This window comes from Caloenas nicobarica, chromosome 4, assembly GCF_036013445.1.
Source record: "Caloenas nicobarica isolate bCalNic1 chromosome 4, bCalNic1.hap1, whole genome shotgun sequence".
In the NCBI taxonomy this organism is placed as follows: Eukaryota; Metazoa; Chordata; class Aves; order Columbiformes; family Columbidae; genus Caloenas; species Caloenas nicobarica.
In genome coordinates this window covers 22,463,730-22,481,208 of record NC_088248.1, presented here as the reverse complement: position 1 = coordinate 22,481,208, position 17,479 = coordinate 22,463,730, and the positions used below count along the sequence as shown (strand labels likewise).

Sequence of the window (17,479 nt, the reverse complement as noted above, 5' to 3'; positions counted from 1 at the left end):
ACTGTCAGGAATTCAGTGACCCACAGTATGTAAGAAATACTGACCGCCACGTTTACAATCAAACATAAGAGGTTCTCTTTCTACGTGATGACGGCTACAGAAATAATATTGGTTTTAATTGTACAGGTTTCTCTGTCAGTTTGACAAGAGTGCTTTAGGCTATTCTGCCAACTTTAAATCCTGCAATTCAAATAATAATCCTGTTTAGGAAAGGATAGTGTATCAAAGGAGGTACGTGGACTGAAATACAAGTTTTTCTGGTTAGTAAATTTTCCTTCCCTTTGTTTTCTGTCATGAATGAGGGGTGCACAGATACCAGGTCACAGCATATAAGCACATACACAAATACCAGCAGGAGCTCATAGGATCACAATATGAATATTACTCATATTACCACAGTTTTCAGGCAGAAATAACCATTCCAAGTGATTAAATGTTCAGGTAATGTTTCAAGCATAAGTGCAGAATTTAAGAGTACAAGGAAAATTATTTAACGGGAAGCATATTGGCACATCTGATTAAGCAAAAGTCCAGTATAGTGGATACACACAAAATAGGAAAGCACATATTAATTTTCTTTACAATAAAAGTCTTGCTATAACTTATAGTTCAACTCTTTTCCTTCAGTGCACAGAGAGATTATACAAATAATTGTTTAAATAGAAATGACAGCTACATGTTCCAGGAGAAGAGGCAGAGCAGGCAGGAAAAGCAAGCATTCTGTAAAGACACACGAGAACAAACACAGGAAAGCACAGCTCCGCCGTCACTGGTCACGTACAGGTTGCGTGAGACACCCCTACATCTGGGTCTAATAGCGAAGTAATCTGTTCTAATGACAGGTGACACAACAATGGTATGGTAACACCAAAATTCAAATGTATACAGTGTGAAAGCCACAACAGCATACAAACTACCATCACCCCCAAGATACTATGTCACATAAACCACAGACAGAAGTCCTGAAAGCTGCAGGACAGTGGGGATGGAAAAAAAGGTCAAGAAGGAGGAGAAAGTTCCAGTGGCTGGCACCCTGCACCAAAACCTTCCACAGGGGAGAAAGGTTCTCAGAGAAAGACTCTGGCCCTTGCAGAAGATTTATCAACTGGGTACTCAGGAGTCTGCACCCACAGCAAGAGCTTACACCTCAGCCCAGGCACAGGCACAACGGAGCATCATTAGCTTTTCCTCTGGAAGCTCCAGCAGGGTTTTTCTACCTTTCACCATCACAGTTTTGCACCTTGTGTGTGCAAGGCTCAGAATACAAATGTCCACCTAGGCAAACATAGGCCCTTGTTACACCTCAAACATTTTTTTCTTTCCTCGCCTTTACTTCTTCAGAGGCACATTTAGAACTGGAAGTGCGACTTGTACTAATATGTGTTGCTGACCACAAGAATGCTCACAGAAGTGCTGTATAACTGTGGGGTGATGCAAGAGAAAGAAGAGATGCACTGGGATGTCAAAAAGAGTCGGAAGTCTGAAGGGAAAGAAACCACTAAAGCAAAATAGAAAGAAGGTCAGATTCACTCTGTTGTGAAGGCCTCTTTGTTCCTATGTCCAAAACCCACAGCACGACATTTTCTCCGGCATAGCCCGCTCTTTCAAAACAAGTAATTTGACCTCATATTTATTTGGGGCATAGAGTTAGCAATAACAGAAGCAAATTAAAAACAAACCTGACTATCACAAGTTGATCCCTCCTATTTCTACATCACATCAACCTATACCAAAATAAGGCAAAACATGCCAAAGACCAGCCTGGGAACTTCAGACAAAAGCAGTAAGTTTTGAACAATGTTCACATTTGCATAGATTATATAGAACTGAGGGTGGAAAATAAATATTTCCTAATTAAAATCTAGTAAATGAACAGAGTTTTCCCTCCCCACAGAAGATAATTTATCTCAGTAAAAGATACATAAAATCATTATCTACTCCCTCTGTATTTAAAACTTTAAACTAAGTGCAACCAAGACAGATGAGACAAATCATTCACATACAATTTGCCATACAGATACCAAAAGAAAGGGAAAGCACTCAGATGTTTTCTTTCTCATATAAGGTTAGCAAGCAGAGCAGTGCTAGAGAGAAACCTTCCACAGCTATCTGTCTAAGTTCAGAGACCAAATCCCAAAGCAGGCATCTGCAAATTGGAACCTTTGCACAAACAGTCCTCTTGCGTTCTTGGTCTGAGGTCAACTCAGAGCAGAACCTTATTAGCAACAGAGATTAAGAAAGTGCTTTATAAGGCAAGTGATATTACTAATACCAAATTACCTGAAAAACTAGAAACTTTGTGTCTACTGGTAACTTCCAGTTACACTGGCTTCCCAACTGTTGCCCACGAAAAGCCCCCAACTTGCTTCTGATTCTCATTTTGTCATCTTCTTTCCTATTGGCATAAACAAAAGCCACACTGGTTTTGCATACAATTTATAATCTTCACTCCTAGTTTCTGAAGATTCATGCTACTCTAATTTAAGACAATTGTCCATAATTAATCAATGTAAAACACTAGAACTAAGCAAGTAAGATTTAGATTTCAGTTCGACATGAGCCACCTGCTTCACGTTACAGCAAGACTTGAGTTATGATTCACTTGAAGGGTTTTCAGATAATTTTTTGTTATTAGTTACCACTGTCAAGACACAGAAAGAGAAGAATCCAAAAATTCGGTTGATTACTTTTAGGGCTGGGTAGCAGCTAGCAGGAATACACATTGCTGAGTTCAGCGAAGGTTTGCCAAATGATGAGAGATGTTAGTATCAGCAGGGAAAATTTCCTTTCTTGGCTTGTTTCTGCTAAAGGCTGCAGTCACCAAATTAGGACTAAACATGGGTCCAGAAGGAACAATTTAGGGCTAAATTTAGGACCAGTCTCAATAGTTACCTTCTGTTAGGACAGAGACTAAGTTGGTAGGGTCACTAAGATAGGAAAAGGGGAAAAGTGAGCCAAACCTAGCAGTGAGCTTGGAATGATGCAGCTGGCTAAGCCTGCATCTGAGGCAGACTGAAGCAAGCAGAAGCAGAGAGGAAGGACTAAGCCAGGGGACCCCCAGCAGCAGGGTTGGCATGTGGACAGGGTGGGACAGCCACCTGTGCTCTTGGCCAGAAAGCACTGCTAGGCACAAGGTGAGGTTTGGATAAGCCAAAGCCAACGTACTATGACTAGTACAGCATCTGTAGATTATTGCCTGACGATGTAGTTCTGGAATTGACTGCTGGATTTGGGGTACATTTCCAGCCAGCAGAAGCCCGGGTGTTCCAGATTCTGACAGGGCATCAAGGTAAATAGAGTCCCAGGTTCTTCCTTCATATTCTAGAAAGTACAAAGAATCAAACAGATGCAGTCATTGCCTCGCTAGAACATTTAACGTGACTGCATAGAACCGAGCACTTAAAATCTAACACTTCATCTTCAAATCTGCAAGCACTTGCACCAAAACAGTTCTGATCACTGCCTAGGGAATTGAATGGGTAGTCTGAAATTGTCATAAAATTCACAATACAATCCCAATGTCTGCAAGATGTCCTACAAACAGAATATTTTAATGCACGGGTAATAAGGTCAAATGTCAGGGCCAGCTCCGTCTCCAATAAAGACTTGATGTGCAATCTTATCTAATCACTTGGTCTATCACTTCACCCATCTGTAAACAGAACCAGCAGCCCAACCTACTTCACAGGATGCTGAAAGGCAAGCATTTAAAATGCTTTATGAGCTTTGGATTTTTTTTAAGTGCTATGTAGGCTAAGAGGTTTGTTTATTTTTAGGACTAATTTCCTATTTATGCGTTTTAAATTCTACATACTTTGCATGACAGAAAAAACAATTCTACAAATAGAACACTGGAAACCATTACCAAGAATTTAAAATGAGTTGTGACTGGGCTGATCATAAGTAAGCAAACTCTCCTTTAACTTTCCTGATGACATTTCCGGCACATAACTCCTGCTGGGTTTTTCTAGCCACAACCCTAAATAAGTTACTTCTTGCTATCAAGAATCCCCACCATACCAAGCTGTTCACTGCACAATTACAGGGCAAAGCAGGAATTCAGCTGGAAGGGAAATTACTTAATTATTTCATATCACTAACAGCATGCAAAAGGATTAGTCATTGAGACACACTTCACTTCACTTAGACACAACAGAGGGTGCACATATAAAAGCAACAACTCTCAATTCTCCCCATCACATTAATTACCCACTTAAAATGGCAACTATGTATCTTACTGGAATCTAAACCATTTCCAAAACATAAAACCACCTCACAGACATACATCGGCATGAAAAAAAAATAAAACAAACAAAAAAATTAATTTGTTTACTAACACCAAGGAATTCTCAGCTCCCTGTACTGCACATGCCGCTAAAACGTTCTTGTGGTCTTTGATCCAGAAAGGAGCAATAGTCCATAAAGCATCAAAAGATAATTTGTGAAGTGACTGCCAGAAACCAAACCCAACAGGTTTAAGCAAACAAAAACATTGAGGGAAAAGGAAAACAACTGTGAAAGTTCACTCAGTTATGCTCAAGAAATAAAAGCTGTAACAGCAATGTTACAATGTTGTGCAAAATAGTACGGATTTTTCTTTTCCTGGAAAAGGTTAGAGAATTCTTCATCTAAAAAGGCTGAAGAAAACTGCACTAGAGGGCATTATAACGGGGCCAAAGTAACTGCAAAAAAGCAAGCAGCTTCAAAAAACAAGTAAGCAAGAAACTCCACCTTGCCGCTCCTAATGAAAGAACTAACAATCCGTCTTTCTGTGACATTACTAATTATTGATATGTGCTATTTTTTAGAGGTACAAAAGCCCTTGTTTTCCCCCTAATTGTTCTTCAGTGAATAAAAATTCAACTGACATTGACAACACTGGAGGTTTTGTGAGGGAGGGATGCAACTAGGAGAGATGGCAGTTTACTCTGCAGAAAGACAAAAGGAAAAAAGTCTCTGAATAAGATTCCTATTGGTTTTGTCATTAACTTGCCAGCAGAGATCCCCCTCCTGTGTAACGTCAGTGGCCTGTGGGAACGCCAACACCAGACAGTATTCATTCTGTTCTTGCTCTTTGAGTCAATCCTACTCAATAAATTACTACTGGGTAGGAAAGAGCAATGGCAGATGCATGCAAACAAAGGAAAAATTATTTTAAAAAATCTGAAACATACCTCTTCCGAAGCCTAGCAAGGGATTACAGGTATATGCTTCAGAGAGGAATTGATTCAGCTTTTATTCTGTCCTAGTAGCTCTATCCCAAACCCTCTTAAGAACCTTGGGCATGCCTCCATGCTAGCATGTGCGAAACCCCATGCTATTGGACCTTTCCTGCTCTTCCTTAATATTCAAACTAGAACATTCACAGAAGTTTGCTCTATAAATTTTCACCAGAATAGGAGGCTAAAAAGACATCAAATAAGGTGAGGGAGGCAGCAAACTCTGGCAGGCTATTGCAAGAATCATCTAAAGTAGGGCTGTCAAACTCATTTTCACCGGGGGCCACACCAGCCTCACTGTTGCCTCCAAAGGACCAAATGTAATTTTAGGGCTGTGTAAACGTAGGAGTAGTTACATTTATACAGTCCTAAAATGTGTTTGACACCCCTGATCTAAAGAATCATGCTACTAAGACCTCTGAGAAGGGAGACAAGAGAGAGACAGAAACACAAGCCATGAGCTAATGTCAACTGTTTTCCAAGCAAAATTCCTTCTCGGCATCCCCCAGCGCCTTAGCTTGTCACTCTGGGAATGCCATCCCAACCCACCCATCTAGGTACTCGGAATGAAACTCGGCAGCTGCTTGTATCTCTCTCAGTTACTACACTAATAATAGCGCCCAGGAAGCAATGTTCCAATAATGCCATTCAATAATGTCCTCATGAAACTGAGATTAGCTCCTGACCGCTACTAAAACATAGGGATTTTCCTTTTTTAAGAGAAACTGAAGGAGAGGGCCTCAAGAAAAAAGTTTTGATTATGAAGAATGGCATCCTTACTCAAAAGATAACTCTCTTTATGCTTAAAGACAAATTCCCTCCACGAGGATTTACTTTCAAATCTGAGACATCAAAGGCATATGATTCCTTTTGTCTGCTCACAAGCCTTCAAAATCCTAAACACAAGTAAATCACAGCTATTACAACCAGAGCAAAAAGCATATACTGAAAGCTTTATTTATAAAAGTACTGAAATTGAAACAAATGTTGACAGAATTGTTTGGGTTTTGTTTTATGCTTTCGGGGCTGAGGTTTAGGGTTCAGGAGGGGCTTTGCTTGTTTATTTCTGCTACATATTGCTTACATACACTGTCACATTCCATTCAGAGAAATTCTTCTCTGTACCAGAGACAAGCTGGTGAGGGGAAAGCTATTGCTAATGTGGTCCACTTGCTTGCTCCATCTAAAACAAGACTGTTACTTTTCTTGACTAACATCTTGATTCCTAATGTTATTTTAAAACGTATTAACAGTAATAATGCCAAACATTTTCAAGAAGGAATTAAAGCCATCTTCCTTGTAAATAAAGAACTACAAACAAAAAGTACAAAGAGGAAAAACCTTCTCAATAAACCACATTTTGCAATAACTTTACAAATCTGAAGTGGATTTTAGTATGTCCACAGAGCATTACAACGATGTTGGCATATCCAAGTTTTTCTTTACATATGGATACTTTCTATTAAAAAAGTGAATGACAATACGAACCTTAGAAAAGCCAAACCTCTGACTTCAACTTCCACCTGAATAATCTGCATGTCAAGGGCAGAACAGCTGCTTTCCAAGTTCATACTGCCATGCCCTCCATACCAAGATGTCTAAAACATGACTGTGGGAGAATTCAGCACATTGTTCTATCAGAGTCTACATTAAGCTAATTAACTTGAAGAGGATTAAAAAAAAAAATTAATAACTACTGCTCAATTCAAATAATGACTACAGAACAAGACCAGTGGGCACAGCCTCACATAATGCAGTAGGGACTAACACACAACACTTCTCTATGTTTCAATAGTTGTGAAATGCTTTATGGATAAATGTCTCCAAGTTTGAGGCAATAGCTTAAATAGTAAAGGAAAGAAAGAGATACAAAGATGAAGGCATTGCCCAAAGCTGCTCCCAAAGTCACTTCTCTAGACGTGGCTTGCTTGGGATGAAGGAATTAAGATATATCATCATTCCATTAATTTAATTCACTTGTTTGCTGCTTAGTGTCTGGTCAGCATTGTGCAAATAAAAAGCTCTATCACTAAACATCTTTTTTTCATGTTATATTATGAAAGAGTCAAATCAGTTACAAGAGGAGTAAGCAGTGATCTATGCAGGCAAGATGTAGAGGGAAAATGTAAACCGTATTGTGCTTGCCTCCAGATAAAAATCTAGCTGTATAAACGACAAAAATTTCACCCTTTAATTTCATGAACCTTGCAGACATGAACACATCCACTGCAGAAAGATTCTCAGGACTAACAGCAACCTATAGTAGCAATTAAAAGAAAAAAAAAAAAATAAAGCCCTGTATACAACTCAAGCAGGTTGCACTACTTGAGCACTACCTAGAGCTAACAGCCACCAGTCCTCAGGTGCTTGGGCTCTGCAACAGATGGATGAGTTGGATGAGCCGAGTTGGATGAGTGGATGAGCCAAGACACAGAATGCATTTCAGCTCATCTGAAACTATAGTATCCTGGACAGAGGATCAAGTTCCGACACATGAGATACAAGGGTGTAGCAAGACATTTCCTTAGTTCATTGCAGTAACTACACAAACCCTTGAGTTTGAATGTCAGGAGCTTTGCCTCATTCCTCCATAAAACATAGCAAAAGACTGCAGTAAGAGGAAAAAAACAGGTGCCAACAATAAATTTTCATGCTTGACTAGCTGGTTCCCTGCCCCTCAAGGAGGAGGGCAGCCTTCCCCCCCAGGTACAACAGAAAGAGCAGTAGTGGGGTTGGTGGACACACAGATGTGTTTTGTAAAGAACAGTTTGGCCATGGGACAGAGAAGTGTTTGTAGATTATTTTTAGCATTAGATTCTTTTGTTTCTAGAAGAAATTACAAACGAAGCAATCCAGTTGGGTAGTTTTATTTCTCTTAGCAAAGCTGCTGAATCTACTGGAAGAGGGGAACAGCTACACAAAGAGGCACAGCAGAAATTTGAAACTGTGGGTTTTAAAATGACTGAAAGCATAAAGGAAAATGAGGCACAATAAAAGTACAGTAATATTACCACAGAGCAAGAGCATTTAAGAGCAGACTCAAAGTCAGTTTTGTTCCAGAAAATCTTGGAGGCTGAAGAGTTGAACAGACAAAGCTTTGGAGAAACAGTCATTTGGCTTGTAATTGAGCTTATCAATTGGATCAGGCCTTTTCTGACAGAGAAAGCATACAACCTGATATTTTAACAGGAAAGAACTACTGAAAATGTAAATTACACTGTTTTGTTCTCAGAGCACCGATGTGTTTCAAAGGCAAACTACAAAATCCACATAAACTACAAACTCTGCCACACGACTGATTTCTAAGAACAGTGACTCCCTATCAAAATGATATTTTGAAAAGTTTTTCTCAAGTCCTCGGTGACCTGGTGGCATGCTCCTTCCATCTGTTTGCAAGATGGTGGGATTTTTTTAAAGAAACATTTTCTAAGTAATCATATTTTCATTTAAATCTGTGACAAGTTTCCTTATGAAATTTAATTAATTTTATTCCCTTGTACCTACATTCAAATATTAATTTTTCAAGTCATACAACTCTTTCTAATAACTGAAAACAAAAACAACAACAACAAAAAAATCACACATTAAGACAAACAAGCAAAAATAAAGTGCTCTTTAGAGAAGTGAACCCAGGAACACAGCTTTTGAGATTTGATACATTACAGCCTAATTTTTCTTAAGGTTGAAATGCTGTAAGTGCAACACATGCTTCAGATTCTTCACCATTAATTCGTCGCTTCTAAGCTTGCAACCATCAGCCTAATGGAGTAAATAGACAAATTTCAAAGCTAAAAAACACTCACCAGCAACAAAGTGCCTGACTACCCACTCCTGGACACCACACACTAGAACATCCTTCAAGGTCCAATGCTGGTACATAGTCCTGCTTAGTTTCGTCCTGGATACTCAATTTTCCTTGCCAAATTAAACAAAGTTGTGGGGTTTTTTTTCTTCTTCGAGGACATGCAGTGCTGATCAGCTAGGTGCATACACAAAAGCCTTCTCTCTGACCTGCATAATGAGCTGATAACTCACACCTGACCAGTCCTCTCAGCTAAAGAGGGAACAACATTTATTCAAAGGTGCGGGCAGTAGTAAAACTATGTCCATTTAACACCACTTTGATTTTCCAACTCTGTAGATAATTTTTGCCTTCCACTGCTCCTTTCCCACAGAGGAGGGAATGATTTACAGGAACTTCTGATTTGGCCTTGGCCTGTGATGGTCACATTGCTTCTGAGGGACTGGATGTTTTCTCTCTATTTTTATCCTGAAAGATGAACAAACACACAGGAGGGAAAAGAACAAGGGGAGGAAACAAAAACAGAGCAGAGGGACTAAAAGGCATTCACAAAGAACAGAGTGGCTGTAAGAAGCTCGGTCCATAGCTGCAAGTACGTATAGAAAAACAGCAATGTGACATTGAGGTTGCCTGACAAAAATTGCCAGAAACATCTATTTTAAAAAAAGTATTTGAGGACAGTATAAACCCAGTCACAGCCTTCCCTTTCCAGTTTATTCTTTCCCAGTGACATACGTAAACATACACTTTGTATAGCATGCATACTTCTATCCCAGACATACAATGTGGGGCATTTTAAATAGTAGCCACTGTTACCTGCTCGCTCTATCAAAGTTACACCCAGAGGGCACAGTCTCCACAGGAGCTGCTGGGATGGAGCACGTGTGCTTACCTCAACTCTTTCATTGTAAACCATGATGGCTTAGTTTAAACTTGACAAAGTACATGGGTTTGACTTAGCAACAAGACAGATTTTGAGTGCTGATTAAAACTGACAACTACAGTGGGTGGCAGCAACCACCAGAAGAGAGAGATGTTAAATTCCCTGAACAGTAGTTTCTTAAACTATTCTGCCAATATGTGCCCAAGCTCATCTGATCATATATTTTACACTCACTAGATATTCCAGGAAAGCATTCAACTGCTCAAAGTGTCCTAATTTGCCAACTCAACAACATGAAGGCTTTTGAAAGATGATCAAAACACTGAACATGTCACAACATCTCAAGAACAGCTGTCACAGAATAACAGCAAGTCTGGTCTGGAAACTCAGAAAAGTGGCATTGGACCAAAAGGAAACTCCATCAAACATAAGGAGGTCATAAAGCTTATCTCAAAAAAACCATAACCCACCCTATCAAAACATTAAGCATATTGCCCAGATTCACTCTGTTGACTATCTCCCTCCAACAGCCAAGACTATTTTTATGTTAACGTGTTAAGTGCTGCAGTAGTGATTGAAGTTGGTATTGTAAAATGTAAGCACTACAGTAAATGTAAACTATATATATTAATTATGTAATGTTAAAAAACAGCTGGGGAAGGGAGGGAAATACTGGGATGCAACTCCACTGTGCTGTTCCAAGACATGTTGTGCAGCGCTCCTCTCCAACATGAGGCCTATATGCTACTCCCCTTGCTGTGCATCAGAAAAAAAGGACAGATCACTCTGGAACAAGTCATCTCCCCTCCCTGCCCCCTTATAAAAAAAATCTATACCAATCAGAAAGAGAAGTTCTATCTCAATAAAGACTATGAAGTTGATTTTTATACCGGCTTGAGAACTGGTATCACGTGTCATAAGCTCTACTTGTTAAAATTTGCAATATATTTGCAATACAGAGCTGGCAAGCAAAAAATAATTTTAGGAACAGCATACACCTGCAGCCTTAGTAGTGGGCCTATTTTTCTTGACTTAATTGCAAGCAGGTGTTTGCCCTTTACAGCCTATAGTGCAAAACCATTCTTTTTCCAACTCCTTAGGATGGATTCAGATTCCATAAAAGTCTATATTGTATTTCCAAAAGGCTTGTCATTTAAAAATAAAATTATCAGGAAAAAACTTTTCAACATATCTACCAGACAACTTCTCTAGAAATTACAAACCACTCTACTTACTTCTATTGGTTTTGTCCTGAAGACTGACACTGACGCTAATCACTGATGTCCTCTTCAATGACTGCTTGCACAGTTTATCCAAAGCTAAAAATTTCCCCAAAACAACTAAAATACAGAATCACTTCATTCAACAACAGCCCACCGCATCTCTTATCACTGAGAAAATTCCTGTAAATTCATATTTTCTGAAATCGCATAAATTAAAAACAAACACACACACGCAGTGGAAGATCTACAGGACAAAGGCAGCAATGGAGCTAGTTAGTAATCGAAGCTGAAAAGACATGATTCAAGATGACAAACTGGCATCCTTCACAGAATGAACTTGACACTTTTTATAGCTACTGACACAGTAATGAATGCTTTACTTCGGGTGGAGCTAAACCCAGTGTTCTGCAGAGTATTTTCTTAAAAGAAAGCACTTCCTTGATCCTTATACAGAAGCAACTTTACCTACAAGCAAAAAAAAAAAGGTACTGTCTCAGTTAATTAGGCCCTAGCTGTGGCAATTATCTTGAAGAGAAGGGAAAAGCAACACTATTATGTTATAATAAGCAGTTCTTTCTTAAGGGAAAGCTGTATCAGATGGGCCCAAAGTACCTATTTGCCTTACTTTTCTAATGTTTCCATTATTGAGCTGAATTCCAATAGAAAGGTTTTTTTTAAAGATATATACTGCTCAGTAGCCTTTGTGACACAGAATCTAGCACTGCCCTAGCAGTAATTTTTATTTTACTGTGCCCTAGCAGAGTATATCTCAAATTTAAATCAGAATGCTCACTTAGAGCATTTATTTGCTCATCATTATCACACTTAAAGCATGCCTTATCACAGAAATAAAGCTCATTTTCCAGGTACTAATTGAAAACTAAAACAGTTTTCTAAAACACTAAACAAGATTTATTAATTCACAGCTCTCACTGAATTCAAGGTGAATTAATCAAAGACAGCGGTCTAACTAATCAGTGCTGATTTAGGAAACTGCATACAAGTTCAACTAAGGCCCTCTTGCAGTATTCCCCACTCTCCCTCCTTGTTAAGTAAGAATTATATTAGTTTTGACTCTGTCTTTGGACTCTTTCTAAATCTTTAGTGATTGTCCATTTCTTTTCTATAAGTCCTATATTAACTGTTTTACCTTACCTCTTTGGTGTGTACTGGAGTGTCAGTAGAACAACATTTTTGTTGCAGCAAATTCCTAAGACTTTGAAAGCTGGCACACGTTAGACATTCAGCTAAGTGGTTTTGTAAGTGTAGATTATACTACGGAAAGCTGTAAAATATGGACAACTAGTGCTTATGAAAAGAAAAGCACCATGGCTCAAGTGGTCTGAGTGGCTTTTATGCTGTGTTATGATGTGGTTTACAACAACCTTTACAGCTACATAATAACATCCACAGCAGGTCAGACCAAAAGCATGCCTACACCAATATCTGAGAGGTCAACCACACACTAAAAGACCTGTCCAAGAAGAATAACAATGGTTTGGCCAACTCCGACATCAGATTGGGTCTTAGGTTTGGATTAGGTTCTTCAGTCAACTTTGTTAAAAGACACAGCCTATTCTGCTAGGTCAAAAATGGGATGAGGAATGGCGTTATTCCCATCGCCAACAAGATTTCCTTTCTGCTTAACTTCTTGATGGCAAACTTGTAAATGACCAGTGACTAAAAACACATCAGTGGAGAAAAAAAGAGATGTCACAATTTTTTCTCACAAATGCAGAAATACTCCCTGGAGTAAACCAGAATTCTTCAGTAACAATTACCAGTAACTCTTCATATTCCAACAAACTCTACCCCAGTGAAAACCACACAATGGGGCCACTGGGTAGGAAGTTTCTCAGGGTGTGAGCGGAGGAAAGCAGCTGCTCTGCATTCTTGCACAGGTGATAAGAGTATTTGAATACTGTGGTGCCCACATGGCAGTAGATAGAGATGGTCCTGACTGGATGAAAGGCTTTATGATGCATTTGAGCTGAGGTGCCCACGTGGGGCACCCTTCCTTATCAAACTTTGTCTGGACTTCCCTCGGATGGCCACTTCATATGGACTACCCCTTGAAAGCCTCCTAGCGAACTCAACTTTTCTGTTTTCCTGGTTTCTCCACATTCTGTCTTCATCAGCCCATTACAAAGTCAGCACAATTGACCCAAATGGAGTTCTGCTCTGATGTGAGTCTAAAACCAAGGATGAGGAGACTCTGCTTTCGGACACATGGAATAGCTGTGAGCAAGCACTCACAAGGATCCTTTGCAAAGCCCCCATGAGGTGCCCAGGGCCAAAACCTATGCTTGCGCTGACTCTTCTTAATCTACCTTGAGGTCTCATAAAAATTAACAGCACCTGCTGTATGCTTATATAAAAGTCTCACCTCCAAAATAGTATCTTCAAAAACCCAAATCAAATCTCACACTCATGTCAAGAGACCAAGAGCTGGACCAACATAGGGAGAATTAGGAAGCAAATATATACTGTTTATCCTGTATATTCTTCAGCTTCCAACAACTTGCATCTCAGAGATTTCAAGAGCCCAAAACTAAACCTCTCAAGTTCCTCTCATGTTTCAGTATATGGGTAGTTTGATCAGGCACCTTTAAATTCAGTTTCTCTAAACAGAAGAACATCTAACTCCTTCTAGAAGTTATTTATAAACTATTTTGATCTTCACTTGTTTAACTGAACCAGAATCCCCTGAGAAATATTGCTTTTCTATTTTAAAAGTCATATGTGTGCAGTGCTTGTATCTGCTGATCACTAACAGTGGAAAAAAAGTCCTTCTGTACTCCTTTTAAACCTTTCAACCATCATAAGAGACACCTATTGTTTATTAATTCTTCCAATATTTAGTTTGAACTAGACAACTAGGTGATTCAAACCATGACACAGGAAACAAGACAGCTTTGAGTCAGTCTTGTTTATCTTTCTATCAGATTGTTGAAACAACTGAAACTGAAAAGCGTAAAGATACACTTGAAGGGTGCCTCATACTGGGAACTCAACAATTTAAGAATGCAAGAGAACCTTCTTTCTTCTTTTTTTTAAGCAGTATAGTCTAATGCCAACAAAAATCAATTCTGCTGAGTTTTATGTGGAAAATGCACTCCCATGCACCTGAGGAGACAAATGGAAAGGAGCCAAAGAGAGGATCCACACCATGTTACTCGTTTGTCCTGCAAAACACTGATGACTCCTGTGATTAGAGGGAGTGGCAGCAGTATCTGCACACCACCTCTCAAGATGTAACCCAGTGCAGGCAGCATCAAAGTCACCCACAAGGCTGTCTGGCAAGCAGGAAGTGGGATCTACTCGATCACATCAGTTATTCAGACCTAAAGAATCCTTGCGACATTTCTTGTAAGCCACTGCTTTACATGTGAAAGAAGCAAAGTGCTAAGGGCGGGAAACGTTGGTGGTCTCTAATGTAGTCACATCATTTCCCACAAATTTGAGAACAATACTGTGCCTACTACATTTTCTATTTTATAGCCCATTTGGAAAAGCTTCTTATGCTCACATATCAATTAAAACAGATGTAAATTTCATCATTTACCTGGTTCTAGAAACAGAGAAATACTTTAGCTATTATTAAGATAACATTCTTTGTTCAAAAGACTAGAACGATTTTCCAAAAATTTGAATCAGGTCTTGTCTAAGAGGCAGTCATCCAAGCTCTTGAAATGCCTTACTTTATTATCACATTCTGTAGAAAGTGGCAAGCTGGTCTTTGTGCAGAAAAGGCAGTTTTAACAGAGGTGAATAGGTGGCTGTGTCTAGACCTCTTCTCAAGCTTGGTTTTTGGAAAAAAACCTTAATCTCCTTTGGTTTCCTGACAGCAAATGAGTCAGGTTCCTCAAAGAATTTAGATGCCAATGTTTTCTTCTGAAAACACACTGAGGACCAATACCCCAACCACTGGGATTTTAATGGGTTTTAACTCTTCCTTGTGTTTCCCCTGGTTCAATTTCTCTTTTAATGTCTGTTGAACAGGGGCACTGCTTCACCAGCAGCAGAGGAAGATGACCCAGCTTCAAACCTGTCATACAGGGTACTCGAAAGGGGAGAGACGACAGCAGGAACCTGAAATGCATAAGGACGGATCTAGCCTCTATTTCCACTTCTCAAACAAGTATGTTGAAGCACAGATGTTTGTTACAATAAGGTGCAGCACCTGAACTCAAGAAGAAAATTTCCAACTGTCATCACAGAACGGAAGGAATTACTACAACCTGAACACTAGGCAGAATCTCAGGTAGCACCTCTTAAGTATTTCCCATGGTATTTCACCAAGGACCCTCAAGCCAGATGGCTCTGCTCAGCACACTGACTCCTTTGGTTCCCACCACAGACAGCTAAGCATGCCATGCACTGCACACCAAGCCAAAGTCATCAGCACAGGATCCTGCTGTGGATGGGAAGCTCATACAAGTTGGGCCTTTCCTCACCACCATCGGCTCCACGCTTTCAATTTGAGTTCTGTGTATGTAACCGTACATGAGAAATCAAGGGTTTGAGGCAGTTGCCAGAACACTGTCTAGATGCTTGAGGAATGATTTCACTCTACCGTTCTTTTCCAAGTTTAGGGATGCTTTTTTACAATGATTTATACTGACACTTCGAGTCACAGATTTTAAATCATCCTCAAGGAACACAATTTGCAATAACAAAATATAAACTGGCCAAAGAATAAGAGTTACAAACAAGTGAAATTTGATATGGCGTTTTCTACCATTTTTTACCCAAGTACATCAGAGACAAAACCAGGAAAGAATGCTTCTTTATTTTCACGAAATGAGTTATTGCTGTTTTTAAAACTCTCATCATATCTAGGCAGCTACGCTGCTGAAACCATTGGCCAAATCCCTCTCAGTTTACTTTATGGGAAATACCTTAAAAGTCTGGTTCCCTGCCTTCAGAAGTTTTCCATGATACCAAAAATGCAGTACACTTTTGAGACCACAGTGCCAGAGCGTTGCATTAGTGTTTTACTTGAATACTTGGTATAGTAAATCATCCTATTAGATATTTAGGAGACTACACTACTATACCTTAAGTTAAATGGGAGACATCATATTACAACACTGCACTGAGAACATGCATTAACATAGTCATTCAAGACAAAACAAACCACAGCATAGCTAACCATATATATACACACATTTAATGAGTAAAATGCAAAAATAAAAATAACCATCACATTTTAAGAGGCCAAAGACACAGAACTGGTAACTAGTGCTGTCACTGCAGAACCGTAAGTCTGGCAATTCCTGAACATAGTTAACATTTTGACAAAGGTGTAAATTCAGCAGCCTTTTCACTGACTATAAACTCATACACACACACATCGTTAATTTGAGGTATGCAATTCACAGCCGCTGAGCTCGCAACGCACCGGTCAAACCCCAACCCGAGTCCTCTCCGCGGATTTAACACCGCAGCTCACTGCGGGATCGGCACGGCCAAACACATCAGCCGGGCCCGGCCAAGAGACCGGGCAGCCGGAACCGGCGCTACAAGAAGCGGAGTTACTCGGCGCCGGCGGCAGCGCTGCCGCCACTATCCCGTATCCCCGCTCCACGGCCAAGGGCTGGAAAGGACCGATGTCCCCAAAGCGGCTGGCGGGGGTCCCAAGGGAGAGAGGCTGTTAAAACCTGCGCAAAACTCCCCACAACAAAGGCGAACCCCCCTGGCGCCGGACGAGCGGCTGCAAGCGCCGGGCCCGGGCCCCGCCCCCGCGGCGACCCGGCATCGCCCCCCACACTCACTTTTGGTGGCGGCGATCAGGTTTTTCCCATCCTTGAGCAACTCTTTGATGAACTTATTGGTCTTCTCCAGCTCGGCCTCATGGGCTCGCACCCGCTCCCTGAACCACGGGCTGTCCAGGTAGCAGTCGCTGAACTCCAGGGGCTGCAGCCCCATGGCTGCCGCTGCGCCGGGGCTCGCCTGCCCGCCGAGCTCCCGCAGCTACGCCGCAGCACCAGCGGCAGAAACTTCCTCAGCACTCGAGGCGCAGCGAGCGTCCCCGCGGCGGTGAGACGGGAGCCGCGGCCACAAAAAGAGTAGCGGCGACGGCTGCCCCCGCGCAGGGCTGGGCGCTGGCAAAGGCAAGCCGAGGCGAGCGGAGCGGAGAGGAGAGGAGCCGCCCGCCCCGCTGCGAGGGGCGGAGCGGCACGGGGCAGGGGGGGTGCCCCGCTCCCGGCAGCCCCGCCGGGCCCCGCCCTGCCGAGCCGGGTGGCTCCGCTCCGCCGCGCTGTGCCGGCCCCATTCCGCCCCGCGGCGGCGGCTGCGCGAGGTTCGGCGGTTGGGGCTGCCGCGCGCCCGGCCGTTACGCGAGGCTCGT

The 17,479-nt window shown here is 41.1% G+C and overlaps 1 protein-coding gene across 5 annotated transcripts in view; it reads right to left on the bottom strand.

The window, feature by feature from the left end:
- The window catches only part of ARHGAP10 (Rho GTPase activating protein 10), a 147,291-nt gene extending 130,067 nt beyond the window's left edge, over nt 1-17,224 (bottom strand). For 4 of the 5 annotated variants that reach the window (XM_065633193.1, XM_065633198.1, XM_065633194.1 and 1 more), the window contains exon 1: nt 16,905-17,224. In XM_065633193.1, coding sequence (XP_065489265.1) covers nt 16,905-17,058 — 154 coding nt within the window. In that variant the 5' untranslated portion in view covers nt 17,059-17,224. Of the gene's footprint in view, nt 1-9,022; nt 9,099-16,904 lie in introns of those variants that run through there. The other variant, XM_065633195.1, reaches the window with a different exon arrangement.
- Nucleotides 17,225-17,479: the final 255 nt, after the last annotated feature.